Source organism: Castor canadensis, chromosome 10 (assembly GCF_047511655.1).
Source record: "Castor canadensis chromosome 10, mCasCan1.hap1v2, whole genome shotgun sequence".
Lineage (NCBI taxonomy): Eukaryota > Metazoa > Chordata > Mammalia > Rodentia > Castoridae > Castor > Castor canadensis.
This window is the reverse complement of record NC_133395.1, coordinates 55,952,343-55,974,627: the sequence shown is the minus strand read 5'-3', so window position 1 is coordinate 55,974,627 and position 22,285 is coordinate 55,952,343. Positions and strand designations below refer to the sequence as shown.

Below are 22,285 nucleotides of genomic sequence, written 5' to 3'. Positions count from 1 at the left end.
TTTCTGTTGTATAGTCAAAATCTGTAAACAGGGTAGGTACTTAGAAAAATCATAATTCCAATTATATGATGGTCATTGTGGGAAGCAAATTCTCAGGGAAATTAATTTCCTCCAGGCACTATACTAAATCATCCTGGAATAAACATTTGAAGACCTGTCATCATGAAAATTATGCTGTGTTATTAAGACAGATCAGGAGGCGGAGGCAGGAGGATCGTAAGTTTAAGGTAGCCTGGGCTACATAATGAGACCTGACCTTAAAACAAAAAAATCAAACTGGTGAATTCCAATTCACTCTCTTCCCTTATGTCATACAGCTTATGCCTCTCATAACTTCAACATTTTTCACAAAGGGGAAGGCCTTAGGAACTCCAAGTTATTATACTGTGCTATAATAATTACCAGATTTAGTAATGAAATCTTCAGGTCAAGAATCAGATAGTGACTAATTCAAATGTCATGCAACAAAACAGTTATTTTTCACTTACTCTTATATATAACTAATTTAATTAAATTTTTCTGATTTATGTCCCTTAGTCATGCCCAGATTTCCATGGTGGCACTAATTAAGATACTCTTTGGTTTTCTCTGGGATGGTTTTGGAGGTGCTTTTTGTGACAAAATACTATTCCACAATCAGAGAATGTAGTCAGTGAGCCATGCTCTGGACCAAAGATACCATTCAAAAGGGCTTAGTATTTTTTTTTTTTAAAGCCATTTATTTAAAGAGATATTTTCCTTTTCAGGGAATTAAAGATGTGAAGGCTTACAGTGAAAACAATAAATATATTCTATAAAATAGTTGTTAGAGGAGAATGTAGGAAAAAAAAACTATCCAAAAAATTTTTGGAGATTTTTAGAAGTGAATTTTTAGCCTAACCTAAAATTAATAATATGAACTTACAGTATACAGTTGAAAATACCCATAACCTATTGTATGTACTACATCTGTAAGATGGTGCTAATTTAACTACACTTAAAAAAAATGGTAGGGGGGAGAAATGACCCAAGCCTTGTATGCACATATGAATAATAAAATAATTTTTAAAAAATGGTTTTTTTTCAGTGCTGGGGAATTGAATCCAGGGCTTCACACATGCTAGGCAAGTGCTCTACCACTGAGCTACACGCTCAGACCTTCACTTTTACTTTTTTCCTTTTTTAATAAATTTTTATTAGGATATATTCATTATGGAGGGGGGAGTCACAGTGACAGTTCTGATTAGACATATATTGTATGTTATTTACATTGCCCCCTTCATCTTCACTTTTAATGGAACAGGGTATCAATTTGAACTTCTAATTTTCATGTTATATCTGGGATGTCTTTCTTTATATCTAAAATGACACTGGGAAAGAAATGGTAAATTTATGTTACAGTTCACACTTCAACAGTTGCTTTTATAATGGAAAAATTACCAAGAACTTATAACTAATAATATTGTGTGACATTTCCAACTGGGAAAAACCAAAGCACCAAAGCATACAGCTTATAGAAAGAACACAATAAGCCAGTGACAAAATCAGTTATGAATGCAGTAAGTCCCAAACCATATTCCTATCTTTGGAATTAAAAGAATTCAGCTCTCTACAAATATTATAATAAAAAATGTTGTTGTTTCAAGTGGGAGGAAAATCCATCATTGCTAACAAATCCCAAGGCTTAGCAAACTCATGAAAATCCCTTTGGTCTACAGGATACTCATTTACCAGTATTCTTTTAAAGGAGCCAGGTAAGCTCCTCTGGTTTAGTTTCCCTTATGTCTACACTGAGTTGAGAAAGCACAGATATCTGCCACGTGTAACAAACTTGTGACTCTATCAAATGTCTTCAATAATTGGGTCATCCAAAGTACCCTCTTCCGACTTCTAAATTTCAATGGTGAAATAGGCTCTCTGAATTCTTTGGTTTTCATGATATCCAAACACAGTCCCAGACTTCACCATTAGCGTGACATTTTTTATTTTGTGATATTGATTCCACCATATCACATATCACACATGTGCTTTGTGTTTATATAATACAAGGTGAAAGCGATCTATGTCCAAACTATTTGTTCCCAAATATTTGCCAAATGGCTTCAAGTTCATTTTCTACACAATGTTTTTCATGTTTTCATTTTTCCCACCTTTCATAACTGCTTGTGCAACAACTACAATATAAAACTCTGTCTTTAGAATTACAGTAAATTAATTCTTAATCTCCTAACACAAGTTCTTAAATAACCTCACAATTCATTTATTGTTTCATACTATAAAATAAAACAGCTGAAGTCAAGAATTAAAATGATTTCTTTGGTATACCACACTGCTTCACACTAAGTTGAAAGAGTTTTAGTTCTTCCTTGAAAACAAGTGATTTTATTCTTTTGTGCCATTATGTTCAAAAGTTTTAAATGTTAAACAACTGAATTGAGAACACATTTAAATAGGAATAATTAAAAACTCAGTTAAAATCTTATTGACTTATAGAAACAAATAAACCATTGCCCATTGTGGTTACTATTTGAAAAGTAGCTCCCAGAGTCAGGTGCAAATATGTTAAAAAAATATACACCCTGGAACCAAGAAGTAGAGGATAGAGGTATGTGGTATTTTGGGGATTCAAGATTCAATGCTCACTTGAATGTCATATTGGTAGTACAATCACAGAGGCCTCTCCTACAACAAAAACTTAAAATTTATCTCAAAAAAAGGTTACAAATTGAAGACTTACTATATATTGGCAAAATATAGCACAATGAATCCCTTGGCTACATTAAATTCTTAATATTGGTGATTTCCTTTGGCTTTATGCCTTTTAAAAATATTATTTTGGATATGAAAATCATGTTTAACAAAGTCCTGTTACTATTCAGTTACCTGTGATGGTAAAGAATATCATTTTTTACAAGGAAAATCATTGGGCATCTGTTTGACAGAAATGAGTACTTCAAGTATGTAAGTAAATTGTTAACAGAACTGCTACACTGTAGGCAATAGCAGTGAAAAGGAAAAGAGCTAGAATATCCATTTTGTATAAAGATTACATTTCACAACATGATAAATCAATGCATTGATTTATACAACTTGCGAAAACCATCTTCTCATGATTATAAGTAATACTGCCTATGACTGACCCAGCCGATGTCAGCACTGCCTCACATAGACAAATTCAAAGGTAAAATTCTTGTCCCTAAAATCACAAAATATACAAAGCTTTTATATTTGTTTGTTACTAAGTATTTTGTCTACCAAAATATTAAAATACATCTTGGCAGTTTGAATAGCCAGCATGGTAATTATTTTGGTTTAAAAAGGTAAGAAAATTTTAAGATGAAGATTAGTAACACCAGAAAAAGGAGAAACCTGTTGTATAAATAGACATTTTAACATAAAAGTGAGACTTTTATCTTAAGAGGAAGAAAAAAATTAGATACAACTTTCTTGAAGATTTGAAAATAATCATATTCTCCCAGCTCTAGATAAATATATTACTCTAATTTACCAGTCATCTTCAATATACAATATATAACTCACAAAACTGGGAATGTTACAATACTGCAACCCTTCACAGCACTACTACCAGTTATCAGAACTGTAAGCAATCTTTAGCTGTAAGTTAACGTACTACTTAGCGTATAGAAACAGATATGGCTAAGCCATGGAAACAACAGTGCAATCAAACATCAAGGCCATGAGATATACTCTTTTTCCTTTCTCGTTTGTGTATCTAACTGCAGTATCCTGCTTTAATAGCATTATCCACTAAGTACAAAACACCTTTCTTTGAATGCATTTTAAAAGTAACCCTATGTTTCGTTAGGTGTGCTTAATTTACTCTTGAAATGCAGTTACTGTAAAATAATTGGACTATTTACAAATTTCTATACAATGAATAACTTGCAGCTAAAATGAATATTTTATGTGGAAGTTCTATCATTTTTAAGTAGTGGCTTGGTTTTTATTTTTCCAACTAAAACTTGGAAGTGCATAAAAATTAGGAAACAGTATATAAATAATGTAAATAGGCTATCTTAATTACACAAAAGGAATTAACTTGTTCACCTAAATTATACGAAGTTTATCATAAACATTGTTACTGAGTTAATGTGGTCTCAGTTACTCTGTTACATGTTTCCTGAAAATAACAGAATTATACAAATAGTTACAGTCCAGCTGTCTTTGATCTCTCTGTTCTCTATAATGACAAGCCTTTATAATTTTTCTCCTAACATAAATGTCTCTAAACAAAACTTGGAAAAACAATCAAGAAAAAATATTAATAAAGAAAGAATAGTGCTTTGCTTCTTATAAAAACTACTAATCATCACCTTTTATAAGTTCTTGTTTTCTTTAGGAAGGCATCCTACTGCAAAGGAAATTTACTACTGATGTGAAAGAGAGATTGCTATACAAAAGTCAATTAGGAGACACCACAGTCACAGCAGACACAAACAAGACCCAGGCCTCACTGCACTTGGGGTGGATAGAGCAATGAGAGGGAGTAGGTAGAACCACTAGGGAAGCCTTCTCCATTAGCCCAGAGCTCCCATTTGAGAAATTTTCTCTTCTGTCTCTTTTTGTTTTTCCTTGTGCTGGGGAGAACTTGGTATTTAAAACTGCTTCTTGTATTAGCCAACACTCAACCCACTGTCTATCCAACATACAACTGAAAGATGTAGGATGAGTTCATTGAGGTGGGGGTGGAGAGGCCAGAGAGAGCCTAGATGTCAAAGTTGAAAGATGTATTGTTTTGGCAGCCTAATTAAAAGTGATGTCCTTAAAGAATTCACATCCTTGAGAATTTTATTAAGAAAATAAAATACCTAGGAATAAATTTAACACAAGAAAAAAAATTAGAACATGAAAGTTCACTAGCCTGGTAGGGGGTAGTAGTTGGCTTGCTTTAGAAGTGATGTACAGAGGGATCTCCTATAATTTTCCAAGTCATATCTTGTATGATTATTTCCTTTTTCAATTCCTATCAAAAATACCCCCATGAAGTCTAAAATAGTATCATCTTAATACATAAAAACTAGCTAAACAGTTGTGTTTTGGTAAGTTATATAAGTGAAGGATTTCTGACAAGTCTTTGGGGGAAGATCTTATTACAGAACTAAATAATTTTCTTTGGGGAGTCAAGAATATGATATGTTATTTTTCAGACACTATTTTAAGAAATTACTAACCAAGTAACTTGTGAAAATCAAGTTAAATTAGCATAAGAAAAGCAGACCCAAATTTAGCAAAACATGCCTCCTTCGAGGATTTAAAAGGTACATCCACTTTATTTGTAAACATTTTTGATCCTTTCCTCCTTTCTTCATGCCTTAATGATTCATTTAGTGTGTACATGCGGCTAAGTGTGCTCAAGCATGAACTATGTCAACTGGATAGTCTACTGATAAAAGAGAAAAGGAATTGAACAAGTTGTAGGGGAACAAGCTTTACTCATCTTAGCACATGGTCTTCCGAAATGCTCCCTGTGACTTTAGTCATGAACAAATGATCATACCTCATGAGCAACAGACTCAGCAGACAAACTAAGATTTCAGTGGCTTAGAGTGGAACGAGGGGCTGGAGAGGGGCCAGCTGTGATATATGTGGCTCTCCTGTGCTCTCTTAGCTAACAAAATAGCGAGGGGCCCTGGGTACGTAGGGCCCATCTGGATTAGAATTAGGTGACCAGAAGAATTATGTCCATAGAAGAAAACTGCTGGGGTAATGAAAGAGTTTTAGCTCATTTCTAGGATCACCTGGAGAATAGACAGTGGGCTGAGGAAAAAGCTATTCTGGGGACCTTTTGAGGACCTCAGACCTAGGAGGGATAAAATGTTCTATCCCAATACTAATCACCTGAGGAATCTTGTTAAATGGAAGGTCTGGAGTGTTACCTGAGACTGCATTTCTGTAAGCCCCAGGTGATTCCGCTGCTGCTGGCTCATGGACTACATCCATCTGGACCAGTGCTGTGCAGCAGAATTTCTGCAGTGGTGGATATGTTCTACATCTGGAATCTAGGATTACAACGCACTCAAAACACAGCTAGTGCAACTGAGAAAAGGACTTTCTAGTCAATTTCAATTTCAATTCAATAGCTACATTAGCTAGTGGCAGAATACTAGACAGCATAGATCTAGACATTCACAGGTCAGTTCTTCTCAGCAAGAACAATAGATATCACAGACCGGATGAGCTAGCCCATCCATTCATTTGCATTGCCTAGCAAGAATCCTTTCATAAAATCCAAACTATAAAAATAGCTTAAATTTTTTTTTCTCCCTAATGCTTAGGCAAATACCTCACACTGTTTAAAATAGGGATTGTTTAAAGTAGGGGTCATTTTATAATGGGCAATTGATGAGGAAAGGGATAGCAGAAGACAGTGATGATCTCAGGAGTCATTATTATACTGAACACATAGGAAAATGGAAAGTCAAGACATAGGAAAGAAACTCGCAACAGGAGGCAGACAGATGCTAAGAGACATACTGAAAACTCTAGAATTTTACTAAGACCTCACCCCATCCCTTTCCTTCTTAGGAAGCAGTTTTTCTCTGCAGGAAAATGAAGGTAAAACAGAGTAGACTTTGGCTGAGATTCCCTCACCTACACTCTATGGAGAGAAGTGACAATTACAGCCACAACTGGGTGCACAGGTGAGACTCTTGCTCTGCTTATGCATAGATCAAAACACAGAGGTCTCAGCTGCACTCCCTAGGCTGAGAATGGACCCCAGGGAGAAGCAGCTATTATTTTGTTTTTTTTAAACCTCATGTAGGATAAAAATATGGCACTCACAGTGGCTTAAGGAGACTCTGAGGGCACCATGCTGGCAAACAGGTGTCAGTGAAGTCATTTGAGTCCTGCACAGACATATGCAGACAAAGCTTCTAGGAAAAAAACCCTGTTCTCATTTAACAACAACAAAAAAATGTGTCCCTCATCTAAAAGGCATTTGCAGAAAAACTCTTGCTAATTAAGATTTCTATTAACTGAGATTTTAAAGAATATATAAAAGATGTTACCTAAGAGTGAAAAGATCATGAAACAAAAGAAAATTCAATCATTACGTTGTACTTTTAAATTTAGAGCACATAATAGCTTGAGAATCTTTGCTACTGGCAAGGGGGTATTTGCCAATCAATAAAGGTTTTTATATTAACACATTACACTACAGCTCCTTCTCCTGTCCCTCCGCCCACTTTCCTAAAAGCTGGACAAAGATCTGGAATCTCAGAGAAGCTCTGGGAATCTGGCACCTGATATTGTGGTTTCACCGGAAAGCTTTTAGAGCAGAACAACTTATATGGTGGGGAGGGGACTACAGAAGAGACTGGAAAAGGAGCCCTTTGACTTCACAGATGTGTGTAAAACTAGAATTACTGAGTAGCATATTACCGTTTTAAACTACTTGATATAAATTTTCTTTGGAAAAAAACTCCACTTGTCTGCAACTCAGGTAAAATACATGGTCAAACATACTTGGTCAGGAACCCATCAGGTTTATTTATTATTTATTTTTGCAGTGCTGGGCATCTAACACAGGGCCTTGTGCATGCTAGAAGAGTGCTCTACCACTGAGCTACATCCCCAGTCCTCATTTTTAAAAAGATATCCACATTTTATAACTTTACTAGTAGTTAAATACTCAAGTTATAAATAAGAATAAACTGTCAATTTCATTTGAAATAATTAAATATCTCTGTCAACAGTTCATTTAAAATGTTTTTTTATCAATAGCTCTCTTTAAATATTGGGCAAAGATAGTCTAGAAAATATTAGGGATACTACGTCTCAAGATCGTATGTACATAAGTGTGTATATGCATAATACATGTATACGTGTATGTATGTGTATATACAACATGTGTGTATGTCTATGTGCATGTGTGTGTATATCTACTGAGCACCTGCCAGGTTGCTTTATGAAAACTGTCATCACTGGGTCAGTACCCTGTTACTTGTCATATATAGAACATTTAAAATATTATAATCATTTTTTGGGCATATAATGGCTAAAGAAAACTTACTTAAGGATATTTTGTGACATTTTGATATGTATGCCTTTGGCTTTCCAAGATTTGATAATTGTAATCTTGAGTTCTATTGACCAACACTGATGTATAGTGGTTTAGAAAAAGGAAAATAGTATCTACCAAATAGGATATAAGAATTTATATCAGATAATAATAATATAAAGCCCTTTAAAAAACTTAAATTTTTTCTGTTAGGAAGTTCATCTCAAAAGTCACTGTAGCTAGTGGGTGAGTCTGGCTGACCAATCAGTACACAAATCTCAGTTGAGATCTTGGAGAATTCCTATATGTCAACAGTCTGTTATAAATTCAAACAGAATATTAGACAATTATGGAACTAAAATGAAAAAGTAGGACCAAAATGTGGGAACTTTGGAAAAGCTACAATATGGTTTTGTGAGACAACAGAACATGTAAGCTTATGAAACTGTTCAGAGAATTTTTCTTAATGTGTACAACTACAGTTTGTAATAGGTCGAAGTAAAACTGGCTTGATAAAATGTATATAATTTGTTGATTATGGCACAACATGTTCACAGAGTCTTAGGTATAGAATATATATGTAAAAATGCACATTAAAGAACAGAAAAGTGCAGTGACCTTAGCCAACAAAAAGGTACTTGGATAGTAATAAATTAAATTCCATGAAAACTGACATTAAAGCTATTAAAGTGTTACAATATTAGATATGACATGCAAGAAAAAGAAAGACGATTCAGGCAGGAATACCGTGCAGGAAGGTTTGCATTATTCATAGTAGTTGATGGGTTGGCTTAACCATATTCTTTACCAGTGAATGCTGAGATATTCGACATACAACTTAACTTCTCTCTTCATCTACTACCCAATGATTTTAAGGAAGAAGCTGAAGCTTCCAGTAATGAAGCCTAAAAAGTTTTAGCCACATACTATTACACAGTTGCCCAGGAAGAACCTGCAATTAGACCGGATCCTAGGAGAGTAACCACCAGCAGTTCTACCCTTTAGATAGCACGATCATCTCAGACTCCCCCTACTTTTTTTTTTTATAAACTATTGTAAGCATGTTGGAACATATCAGGTTTACAGAGTAAGAAAATGGCTTTGTGGAATGTATTTTTTGGCACAAAAAACATTTTCTAATACCTCAAATCAAAATTTTCACCCACAGCAGAACATCAAGCCATAGAGGTGAGGTGCTTCAGTGGTGCTTATTTATGTATGCAGAAAGCTACAAGAACAGCCAGCTGCTTCCAAGAACTGTGTATTAAGTAGCAATTACTTCTCTTCCATGGAATAGCACCAATATGATCACACCTCAGACTGGGGAGTGCTCCTTCCAAGCTCTTTAATTCCCTGAAGAATTCGCTTCATATGGCCCACTTTCGGTATCCCCAGGTCCTGCAAAAGAAAGACAGGTGGAAGGAAAGAAAAAAGGAAGGAAGGCAGAAAAGAAGAAGAAAGACAAAGAAGCTTATTGAAAAGGAAAACTGGAGATTAAATATTTCACTAGCAAGTAACATAATTAGCCTTTTTAGTTCATCCATTTTAGTTTATGATCAACGATTCAGGAAGTGATAGCTAGAAACACAAGTTAATAAAACAAAAATAACCTTATCAACCTGTATACAAACTTCTATTAACTGTGATACTTCCACAAATTACACACAGTGGGGCAATTGTTCCAGAGTTAAAACTAAATGGCTTCTTTTCTCTTTTTGTGTGTTTCTTTTTTTAAAGATAGACCCTTTGGGGATCTCTGATGCAAATGATGTAGAACTACAGGTTATCTTAGGCAACCTAAGGCAACCAGACATTTCTTGTGTGTGTGTGTGTGTGTGTGTTTGAGACAGTCTTACCATGTTTTCTAGCCTAGTCTTGAACTCCCAGGCTCAACTGATCCTCCTGCTTCAGTTTCCCAAGTGTTGGGACTATGCGTGCCACCATGCCCAGCTCTTATGCTAAATTATTAAACTTAAAATTGAGGTCCAATCCAAGAGGAAGATACTAGCACCAACTACCTAAACTTGGAATGTAAATGCCTTTGTAGTTGAATTAGGAGCCTTTGATTTGGGTGGACAGCTAATCCAAATACTCTTTATATGCTGTAATGAACATATGTGTAAAAAAATTACTTAAACACAGGCATGCATTGGTTGATGCTTTCCCTCAAAACACTATTGGGTCTTTGCCCTCAGAATTACTCCTCTTGTTTCTTGGACTATCTTTCTATAAGAGTGAAGCATCCAACACTGATCTTTCAGGAATGGGTTATGACTGCAGAGTGTGCCACAGGGATAAATGGAGCTCATCCAACACAGCCACAATATCCATACCTAAAAACTACAAGAGAGGGCTGGAGGCATATCCCAAGTGGTGAAGCACCTGCCCAGCAAGCATGAAGCCCTGAGTTCAAACCCCAGTACTGCCAAAAAAAAAAAAAACCAATCCCCCAAACTACAAGGGAGACATAAGGCCTCCAAACTGTCTGGCTTCTTCAAGTGTAATGAGTAAAATCAGCTTGCTGATGTGTGAGATCTAACAAGTTCTTCACAAACAGTGTAAAATACTTGAAAATTAAAAAGACTTACAAAGAAACACGGTTGTACAACAGCACAAAATTACTTGTCAAAAAAAGACAAAGATTCCAAATATAATTGGAACTTAAGATCATAATTGATCTTCAATCTTTTCAATGAAGTAGATACACTGGCTTAAGTGGACATGCACACATTCTTTCTCATGCTTCATGAGTTCTTTGAGTTCTATAGTGGCAATTCTACCGACTATTCTCAACCCTTCTAGAAAACATTCTTTGCAAAGCTAGTGCTAGTCTCAAGCTTGAGATAACTTCAGAACTTCAGTGTGACATTTTTATCATGCTTAACTGACCCAGAAAAATATTTTCTCACATGACAGAGTAAACAAAATTAGTCCTAAGCTAGCTATGCATTTCCTGGATATGTGATAAATACCAAACTTTTAAAAAGCAAGGCTGAATCCTAGAGAAGACACCAGTGCCTGTTTCATATATACTTGTTAAAAACACATTTATAATTACACTTAGATTTTTTTTCATTTGAGTAGAATATTTTGGTATTTTTCATACTTTGTGAAAACATAGTATTTTCTTATAAAACATATTTAAATATTAAATACTTTATTTTAGGCCATATACACACTGTATTCTCCAGAATGTAAACTTCTCTGGAGGAGGTAGACTCTACTCACAATTACTATTTTGATATAGAGACCAATGTTTTCCATAGCATAACAGAAAATTTTATTAATTTCTTAACTACATTTTCTTATTTTTTGTTTGATTTTGGTATTTTCATGTCTTCTCTAGAGGTGAGATTGTGATGAAGTTTTGCAGTACTGGGGTTTGAACTCAGAAACTTGTGCTTGTTAGGTGAATGCTCTATCACTTGAGCCAAGCTCCCAGTCCCTTTTGCTTTTTAGTTCACTTTTCAGGCTTTCACCAGTGTAAGCCTCAGACTCTGATCCTGCTACTCTGTCTCCCATGAAGCTGAAATTACAGGTCTGTACCACCACACTTGGTCCTGTGATGATATTTTGCTGTGACATTTTTTGTATTTTTCTTTTTGATCATGTATCATATATTTTTAATCAAGTATCACTGTATATTTTTATCATATTCTTTACTACTGACTTTTTCTTTCTTTGGATAAAGAGGCCTAATTTTACCAAGGTATAATTTGTTGATATCAAGTTATTCTTCTAGAAACCTTCACACAACTTTCCAAATTAAAAAAAATATATAAGGAAACAATAAACTCTCCAGCACATCATTACCATTTTTTTCTGGTGTCCTCCTGGTGTGTTCCAGCAGGGACAATGTTAAAGTCTACTTGCTTCTTTATCTAGTAAACACATTAGAAATGTGTTCCCATTCCCAGGCTGCTCTCTCTAGTTGTTTCAGGGATAAGAAAAGAACACTTATGCCAAGATCTGGGCAGGAATTAACCATGTGAAGGGTCAGGGGGAGAAACATAGCAAGGAAGGCACACTCCCAAGGTGAGAAAAAATGTAGTATTTTAAAGCAAATGATGTGAGGCCAAAGTGGATGGGGCACAGCCCAGAGAGGAGCCAGACTTTACAGGAGGTTAAGTAGCAGGCAGAACCCTTTAAGCTCCATTAAGGCATGGGTCTTTATTCTCATAGTCATGGGAAGCCACTGAAAGCTTAGTTTAAGCACAGAAGTGATAGACTTGATTGAAGATGTTAACATGTCACTGTGGTTGCCGTGAGGATAAGGGATGTGCCATGTAACTGGAAAGGCCAGTTAGAAAACTATTTCACAAGCAAGATGTCACACTCACATAGAGGAAGACTGTGGGAAGGACAAGAGAGCCATGAATGGAGGTCAGAAGCCACATGATTTGGTGAGAGGTCACAGGAGACCAGTAAGGAAGAAGATGTTCAAGACTCTGGATTTTGCTACTTGCAGCATCTGGAGGGCCACAAGTATGATTTACTAAAACACAAAGCACTGGAAAAGGGGCAGGTGGGAGTGGACAGAGATCAAGGGTCTGGTTTTGCACATGTTAAGATTATACTCCTGTGGCAGTTGGTGACACAATTCTCTAGATCATAGATGAGGTCAGGCAGGGTAGCAAGAGAGCCTGTAAGCCACATGTACACTCACAGGTCATGTGTGAAGCGACTGGAGTGGATGAGGTGACAGGGTAAGTAACCCTTCACCAGCTCTCAGAGAATGTTCTGAAGGACCCGCTTCTTCTGACAGCCAACCCCAGTTTGTGATACGGAAGGGTCTTTTTGTAAAAATTTCTTTTTCCCACCTCCACACCTTGTTTGGAAGCAAAAAGAGTTAAAAAGCACAATGTCAAAACAAATTTCTAAAAGAAAAGTTTTTAGGGAGGGAATATAATTTGTATAAAAAATAAAAACAAGTTGGTGCAGTGGCTCACATACATAATCCCAACTACTCAGCCAGGAGGCAGATATTAGGAGAATCGTGGTTCAGGGGCAATACAGGCCAAAAAAAAATGTTATCAAGACCCCCCCCCCATTTCAACAAATGAGCTGGGGCATGGTGTTTCATGCCTGTAATTCCAGCTCTGAGGGGGGCAAAAGCAGAAAAATCACGGTCTAGGCCAGCCCAGGCCTAGAGAGACTGTATCTAAAAAATAATTAAAGCAAAAAGGGTTGGAGGACATGGCTCAAGTGGTACTTGCCTAGCAAGCATGAGACCCTCAGTTCAAACCCCAGCACCATAAATAAATAAATAAATGCAGAACAACAACAAAAACCATTCAAAGGTAATAAAAATTTACTAAAATAATTCCCAACTGTCTCCTTTCTATTGTTACCTTCTCTTAACCAGGGTTACTGTTGCTTCAATTTACCTCAGTGTATGTATGAGTTTTGTTTCATCATTGGACAAATATCTGGTTCATTCAGTGTGTGTACGTTTATGTACATCTACAAGTATTTATATAACACATATACACGTATGTATTTATGTAACAAGCACATAAAATGCATCTCTGTATGTACATTTTTACATTCACACAGTTTTCTTTGTATGTTTATTCATGGCTGAGCTAGCACCACTGGTGTAATGTGTTTATCGATGCCTGCTCAATGACTATTGTAGCATGCTAAGGATGTCAGAAGCCACACAAACACATAGTGCCCTCATTTCAAGTTCTGAAACCTTTGCCTTATAAACTTCAACACTGTACATTTTGCTCTGATCCAGAGTTAGGACTCTCAATTAAGGTAATCAATTATTTATTATTAAAGTTATTTAGATATAAATAGTGTTTACCTTGTGACATGCTAAAACACTGGAGGACTACTCGGTGAAAACCCATCCTTCACACTACTCATGATCTGTGCAAAGACCTTTGCTAACTTACGTAGGTGAAGGTGCAGCTTGATCGCGAGCATGCCAGCGTTTCGCTGTCATAACTGTATGCGTTCTAGAACTTGAGCTACCGGAAGAGGGATCACTTCAACAATGTTGCTTGTTTTAAAAGGGCCGTGCATGGTAGGAAAATATATCATGATAAAAATCCTACTCCTTAATCCTCAGGCAGAATGGGGTATTGGCTATTTCAACTCAACAATCTCCCTCCACCCAAAGAATGAAAAAAAGGGCTTGCTATAGACCATCAGTTAACACTTCTTCTCTGTCATAAAGGACGGACAGGCTCTGAGCCGCTCTCTAGCCAAAGGAAGGTATAATTTTTACTTTGTTTACTAAAGAAAATAATTCCTTTTTGAGAATAATGGGATCTTAACACTGCATCATGGAAAGGAAATTTGAATTGGTCAGTTGCTTATGTGACCTCTGAAAGGCCAATTTGAAAATGCAATGAAATTATAGAACTAAAAGGATCCATTGCTTATATTCCATATAACATCTATTCCATATAACAGAAAGGGTTTGTTACTGGTATTTTAAATTAATTTTTAGTTGTTAACCTTATGTTAGATTTGTTTAGTCTTTTCCAGCAACAATGATCTCCCATGCTGACATGTAACATGAACTGATGAAGACATGGTCCTTTTGGAAATACCAGCACAGGAACAGTCACGCCAATGGAAGCACAGAAGAATGACTAAGTGCATGCTGTATTGTAGTGTGATTTTGACAGGAAAAGAGTGCCGGCATTCTCTTTTTAGAAAGCACACAAGGATCACAGACTCCAGGACAGTGAATGTTAGATCCCTGCATGTTTGTACCACGCAGGCCAAGCAGAAAGCACGTAACAGAGAAGCACGGGAGGAAGGATTCTGTTTTGCAAGAAAATTTTCAAGAGCAGAAGAGTAGCACAAAGGAAATACCTTAAGATCTCGCCTTTCCAGATGCAAAAGTTCAGCCCCTCTGATGTCATGGCGGATGAAGATTTCTTTGTACTCTCCCAAATTGAGTAGATCCAGCCAAGCAGCAACTTCCTCTGTGCCCCATTTCTGAACTACCAAAGTTAAGAGCAAAACCCCCTTAATTTCTACATGCTCAATGCATCACAAAGCAAAGGTTGGCCAAAGAAGATGCATAACAGAAAGCAGCAGCAGTGCTAGCAGAGGAGAGGTCACAGGTGTTGCTTCAATGAAGCTGCAGTTCCACTTTTCCCATGCAGGCTACAGACTATCCACGGACACGAGGATCTGACTATACAGAGACATTCGCTACCGTGTGTGTGTGCCTTTGGCTCTCCTCCAATCCTCTCATTAAGATGACCCCAAACACACAGTATGCCTAAACAATTTATTTTGCATTGTTAGAATCAGTGGGTACAAGGTAATATAATAAATTCTGGTGGTTTCCTTAAGACCACGGATGAAAATGGCTACATAGTCAGGAAAGAATTAGAAATGTTAATTAAAATTTAAAACCTGATGGGGGTCTACACTTTTCTGCTTAAAGTCATGTTGACTTCAAGTGTTATCTTTAGTGATTCAACTACTCTTGATCATTACAGCAGTAAATGTCACTCAAGAACATCAGCATTGCTCTCCAAGATTAGCTGGATCGTGCTATTTTTCAATACAATATTCTCATATACTTTATTAAACATTAGCTAACTTTATAAAAGCCTACATATTTGCAACATTTGGTTTTTAAGTGCATTTCAACAGCTGCTCTAAGAATAGCATAAGATTTTTTAAAAAATGTGATAGATAACTAAGAAGAATTTATAAAATTCTTATAATTTAAGAATTTATAAAATGATTTGAACATGAAAGGCAGCTGTCTATACACAGAACTTGAAGGTGTCTCAGCAAACAGTAATGTGCAGCAAATTTTAATATATAGTAAATTGGATCTCTAAGAGAAAGTGGAAAGGGAGCTAGAAAGACAGTAGCACAGAGACTACTCTCAGTAGCACAGAGAGTATTTGCTTGAAAATACGAGTAATCATGGCAGACTGTTTTATCAAGGGTTGAACTGGGGTCCTTAAAGCAGGAGAAAGAGAACATATAACTTTGGGTGGAAAATATATTAACTTAAAGGAGTAAATGAAAGTTTCTATGCTCCCTTTATCAAACTCATCTTGACTTTGAACTTTGAAGAAGAAAAACAAAGTTATACAGTAATTTGCTGTTGAGAAAGATAAAGACCCACCTGAACAGACACTCTGACATCCACAGGGCAGAGAGGGAAAAAATTAGCGAATACCTCATTTCCTTCTAGGCTTCATAACTACAGACTCCTAACACCTTGACATATGTAGGTATGATGAGATTTGTTATGGAAAAATTGACTATTTTAACCATCTTAAAGTGTACAATTCCATGACATGTAATATATTCATAAGGTTGGGCAAGGCTCACCACTCTCTAGCTCCAGGACATGACCTCAGTCACCTAATAAGTCACCTTCCCCCACCGTGAAGACCACCTACCGGGCTGTGAACTTGTCTTCTGCTTCTGAACCTTTTCCTTTTTAAACTTTGGCACTATACGAAACACTGTGCTTCTGTTGTTTCTTTTGCTGCAATCCATAGGAGGCTCCTGTTCAAATAGAGCAAAAGAATTGTCTTAGGATATTAAGAAAAAAGCTCATTCTGCTAACAGAGATAACATAGGAATAGGGATAAACACCGCACATTGTGGAACTGCAGTGACTGCTTCGAAAAGAGATTGTGAAAGAGGCCCTTCCTGAAAAGTGTTCACAATGCCTGTGTTCACAGCACGCCTTTTCTGTCTCAAGAATGGTACGTGTGAAAGTAGCAATCAATTCAAGATTTATTTTCCCCTCAATATCACTTTTTCATAATGAATCGCACTGAATCTTACATACCTCATCCTCATTGGGGTGTAAGATATAATAAAGCCAGGGGATCTCTGTTAACTTCTGCAACTCCACCTCCACAGAGTGTAAGGCACTGGACACCCGCTCTTCATGTGGGGATTCCAATTGCTACTCACCAGCAGATTAAGAAGAAAAACAAGAGGGTGATGGGGGTGGATATGATCACATATGCATATATAATAATAAAATGCATTAAAAATATTTAAAAAAAACCAAAAAAGTAATAGAGGGGGTGAATATGACCCTAATGCATAGTGTGCATATATGGAAATAACACAATGAAACCCTTTTGTACAACTTATATATACCAATAAAAATAAAAAAGCAAACAAAACAAGACTCAGTGACCAACTTCAAATAGAACGATTATTTTGTTTTGACAGTGAATATTCTCACTTCTTAACCTAGATGTTTCTAAACAAAAGAATATTTTTAAAAGGGCAAACTATTTTATATTTTCATTTTAAAATATGTGGATGGATTTACTTTAAGTCTTACTTCCTAAAGTTGATATACATAGCTAGTGTGACTTAAATAGTTATACAGGAAAGTACTATTTTTGGTATATCTTCTATGGAATACCTCTCTCTCTCTCTCTCTCTTGTTTTCCTTCATTCCTTCCAACCAGTTAGTTATCTATCTAATCTTCATGCTTCCAGCAGTAAACTGTCTCATCATCCTACTTGTTTGTGCCCTAAATTTTTTGATTTATATAGGTCACTACATGAACAAATAATTTTTTAAGTTGGCCAAAAACTTGTCATATAAAAAGAACTACATGAAAATTTCTTAGAAAACTAAAACAGTAAGTTTAGGGGAAAAAAAATGAACCTTACAAAAATTTGTGATAGAAAGCTATGGTAAGGCCAGGCTTGGTGGCTCAAGGCTATCATCTCAGCTATACAGGAAGCTTAAGTAGAAGGATCATAGTCTAGGCCAGCCCCAGGCTGGCCTTAAGACCTTACCAGAAAAGTAACTAATGTAAAAAGGGCTGGAAGAGTGGCTCAAGTGGTAGAGTGCCTGCCTAGCAAGTATGAGGTCCTGAGTTCAAACTCTGGCAGCACCAAAAACCAAACAAACAATGAACTTTAGTCGTTCTCATATACAATAAACTCTTCATTGTGGTATCACTACTGTCAAAACTTTTGGTAAAATTCACTGGAATGCATTTCAAACCAAACATATTTGACAAAACCAGAGAATCAGAAGTAGAGGGTGAGTCCATTCATTGTAACTAAATATATTAATTATACTAAATTGATAAATATTAATAAAGTAGAACAAGAAAGTACTTTTGGTGTAGAAGACAAAGCTATACTTCTAGTTCTTGTCACAAATGATTTTAAATGTATTTCAAATAACACAAAAGTGTATTCTCAATATAAAAACCGGGTCCAAGTCACAGCTCACACGATTTCCTATAGGTTTATTTTACAGATCAACAGAAGATTCTGGTTACCAACAGTAGTGCCAACAATAGTCAAGGAGAGGTTTCCATTGGTTTTATCCAGAGATAACCAATGTTTCTTCCCAAAAGTTTTTCTATGTGGCCAGAGTACAGGCAGCCACCCCTTCTCCCAAGGAAGCCATGTTTGAGTTTCCTGAGGATGTCGATAAGAGCACTGGTCTTCATGCCGCCTTCGAGCTCCTCAGAGCAAAGGGGCTCCAAAGGCAGCAATCTCTGGACCACAACGAGCAGAAACCCCAAGCCCAATCACTCACAAGTTAGCCAGGCAGTATGACACATGTCCCCCTCCATTCACCCACTATGGCAAGTAGTGTGGTATTAATGACTTATAACTTTTATTTGGGTGTGTATTTTCCCAAGCAGAGATAAAATTACTGACATAAGAAATGTTTTTGAGATCTCCACCTACCAACTAATTAGGATAATTACAAGGAAGGAAAAGACAGCTAATTAGGCTTTCCACACAGGGACAACAGCATGTGTGAATATGCTACCATCAAACTCTAGGTGGCAACAAGATCTAATACGTTAGAACATTTGAAAAATGGTGAGTAAATTTGAAGGAAAGGAAGACTCTGGCTAGCATTAATGTTTGAGATCTGTAGCTGTGGTCTAAACTTGACTTTCAGGACCAAACTGAGTTAAACTAAGGGTAATTCTTGAAGTTTAGCTCTTGAAACATAACTTTACAGTGTCCTCTTGCAACCAAATAGGCAGAACTGTACCAATGTATTTCAAATGTTAATTCAGGAAACAAACTCATAAGTACCTGAAAAATGTCTACCACACTGTACATAAAGCTCAAGTCTCTCAAAGCTGATTGGAGAGAAGAGGATGTCATAAAGACACGATGATACCCAGGAAGGAAAATCTCTACTCCTGTTTGCCTGAAATGGTAACTCCCACACTTAACCATATATTTGGGGGAAGGTAAAAGCTTGGCAAAAAGCTTGCCAGAAGGCTGCTTCCGTCTTAGGGTCTGCTCAAAGCACGCTTCCTAAGGAAGGTAAGGCCCAGATATTTACTTCATCATCCTTATGTTATCCATATTTCTTTTCCTTACCAAAGGAACCCTGCCAACCAGCAGAGATTCTGTTTCATTATATAACGCCTTCACATTCATGGCTATTTCAGTGGCTGTATCTCTTGTAAGACTCTAGAAAAGAGTAACAGACAGATAGCTTTGTATTAAACTGGGATTCCATCATCAGAAAAACTTCACATTTTATTCTTATAACAAATTCACATCACAAATTAATTTTTTAAAATCTACCAAATTTCTATTATAATTGTAAAACTTATACTCATGCTTGTTAGTATGATTATCTTTTATAATTAATATATCATAGAACCCAAAAAAGTACTGAATATACTCAGGATCACATCTCCTGCCTACAAACACATATGTGCTGGTACCAATATATACGTATTCCCATAAGAAGTTAAATCAAAGAAAATTACATCTTGAAGGGGGAGCATACATAGCTGACCCTTGAATCTGGGTTTGAATCACTTGGAGTCCACTTACACATGGACTTTTGTTGGGTAGATCTGAAAAGCCTTTCAAATGAACTACATGGTCTAGAAATGTTGAAAAGAATGAAGAAGAAGATAGGTATGTCATGAGTGCATAAAATATACATAGACAATAGTCTATTTTACCATTTGCTACCATAAAATATGCATGAATCTATTATAAAAAGATAAAATTTATCATAACGTACACACCAGACACACACAAACCTTACATGGTGACATCTGCAGTTGACAGAATGTAAATGAACATAAAGATGCAGTACAAATCATAACTGGACTACTGGAATAATTCCTTAGCCACCTGCTATTACCATTGTGGTGAGCTTGAGGGTTGAGAGCATGTAGTTAAAGTATCATGTGACACTGGCCAGACACAATAGCTCATCTCTATAATCCCAGGTACTCAGGAGACAGTCAGGAGGATCACAGTTTGGGGCCAGCCAATGTAAAAAAATTAGTGAGACCCCCACCTCAACAAAAAAACCTGGTTGTGGTAGCACGTGACTGTGCCCCCAGAATGTGGGAGGCACGTTTCAGTTGGGGGCCAGCCCAAGGCAAAAACATGATACCCTATCCCTAAAAATAACTAAAGCAAAAAAGGGCTGGGGATTTGCTCAAGCAATAAAGCACCTGTCTAGCAAGCTTGGGACCCCGAGTTCAAATCCAGTACTGCCAAAAACAAATACCCCAAACAAACAAAAGCAACATGAAATGCTGGTCATCTCTACTTGAGTAGTCTGTCTGTCCAGCACAAAGTGGTCTCATATTTTTTCATATTTTCAATACAGGACATGGGAAAACATGTTAATTGACTCTTATGTTATCTGTCAAGAGCAGGCTATTAGTATTTGAGTTTGGGATGAGTTCAGTTATGCACAGATTTTCAACTGTGCAGGGTTGGCAAGTTATTCGAGGGTCAACTGTAGTTAACTCTCACTGCTTTCACATTCAGTAGTTCCAACCACATTACTTCTTAAGACTGTAATCTTACCTGAATATTAATTTATTAATCATCAAATAGCAATTATTCAGCTGAATAATTAAAAGAATGAAATAATGCTGCCAGTCTTCTCTACACCATCTCATTGTACCATGCTTCACATCTCAAGAGTTATATTCTATCCACTCTACTCTGAAACTCTACATTAAAATTTTATAGCAGCATCAACTTACAATTCAGTAAAATAAAATGAAGTAAGAATAATTTCAGTGCACAGTGTCAAAAAATGAGTGACTACCTCTAGTAAGATGTGCACTGATGACTTCTAAGTTTGCCCTCTCAAGGTGCAGGGGAGAGGGTAAATGAAGAAATAAGGAAAGATGGAAGTAGTGAAAAGGAGAAAGGCTTGAAGGGAGATGACCAGGTAGATGAGTGAGTGAAAGTGAAATGGAAAAGCGTGGAGAGAATTTAAGGGCAGGAGTTGAAAACTGGCAGGAAAAGGAAAACAACATTTTGGCCACAAAGTTACTATATGCTCTAGTGAAGACTCAGAGAGACTCCATAACCTTCTTTTACAGGCAGGGTCTGGCATACTTTACAGCATCAAAACATAGGAGTAATACCAAAAGAATCTGTGGAATGAGAATTTACCATTAGAGCCTCACCTCCGGGCACCGTGGGTTGGCTTTATTCAGAGCGTGTGAGCATGCGTTCACAGCATGGGCCAGTTCTTGCTCCAGAAGACAGTGAATTGTGGCTGCGTCACAAATCCTGAATCAAAAATGAAACAAAATGAACAGAAAACTTTTTTTTAAAGTGTAGAAGTGATAGGATAAATTAATTTAAAACTATAAAGATCAGTAAGGAGAAAAAAATTTAAGTGGCTGCTCAGTTATGGATGGGACAGGGTAGATTTACAAAATTCAAATCTCATTGCAAGAAAGGATATTAAGTAAAAGTTCTTCATATAAAAAGTCAAGCTTAAGATAGTGATTATAAGTGTGATGACACACAACTAGAATCCCAGCACTCAGGAGATAGAGGCAGGAGAATATGAGTTGGTGGGCATCCTGGGCTACATAGAGAGACCCAGTCTTTAAAAAAAGTTATGCTTATAATCAAAGACAAACATTTTAAATTAATACCAACAAAATATACTAAAACTTCATTTCAAAGTTTTATTGGAAAGTGACAAGGGTCACAAATACAGATAGAAATGTATCTCTTTGTGTGTGTGTGTGTGGTACCGAGGACTGAGCCCAGGGCCTTGTACATGGTAGGTAAACACTCTGCCACTGAGCTATACTCCAGCCTGGAAATTTATCTTTTTATTCATTGAAACTTCAAATACAACATATTAGAGGACGAGTGTTACCACATTTGTCACCTACATGCTAAGTGTTTTGTAGGCATTACCTAATTTAATATTCACAACCCTAAAATGTAGCTGTATTAATTTTCTCTACTTTCTAGATGAAAGCAGTGAGATTGGGAGAGTTGAGTCTGTGTGCAGAGCAAAGAAGTGGAAGAGTC

General features: G+C 36.5%; 1 protein-coding gene across 3 annotated transcripts in view; it reads right to left on the bottom strand.

The window, feature by feature from the left end:
- Positions 1–1,946: 1,946 nt before the first annotated feature.
- Dgkh (diacylglycerol kinase eta) overlaps positions 1,947–22,285 on the bottom strand; it is a 173,415-nt gene continuing 153,076 nt past the window's right edge. Inside the window, exons 26-31 of one of the 3 annotated variants that reach the window (XM_074043314.1) lie at positions 21,418–21,523; positions 19,340–19,432; positions 16,797–16,916; positions 16,399–16,507; positions 14,837–14,967; positions 1,947–9,400 (exon numbers count right to left, since the gene is read on the bottom strand). In XM_074043314.1, the coding sequence (XP_073899415.1) occupies positions 9,311–9,400; positions 14,837–14,967; positions 16,399–16,507; positions 16,797–16,916; positions 19,340–19,432; positions 21,418–21,523 (649 nt within the window). In that variant the 3' untranslated portion in view covers positions 1,947–9,310. The remainder of the gene's footprint in view (positions 9,401–14,836; positions 14,968–16,398; positions 16,508–16,796; positions 16,917–19,339; positions 19,433–21,417; positions 21,524–22,285) is intronic. The other 2 variants (XM_074043316.1, XM_074043315.1) reach the window with 2 other exon arrangements.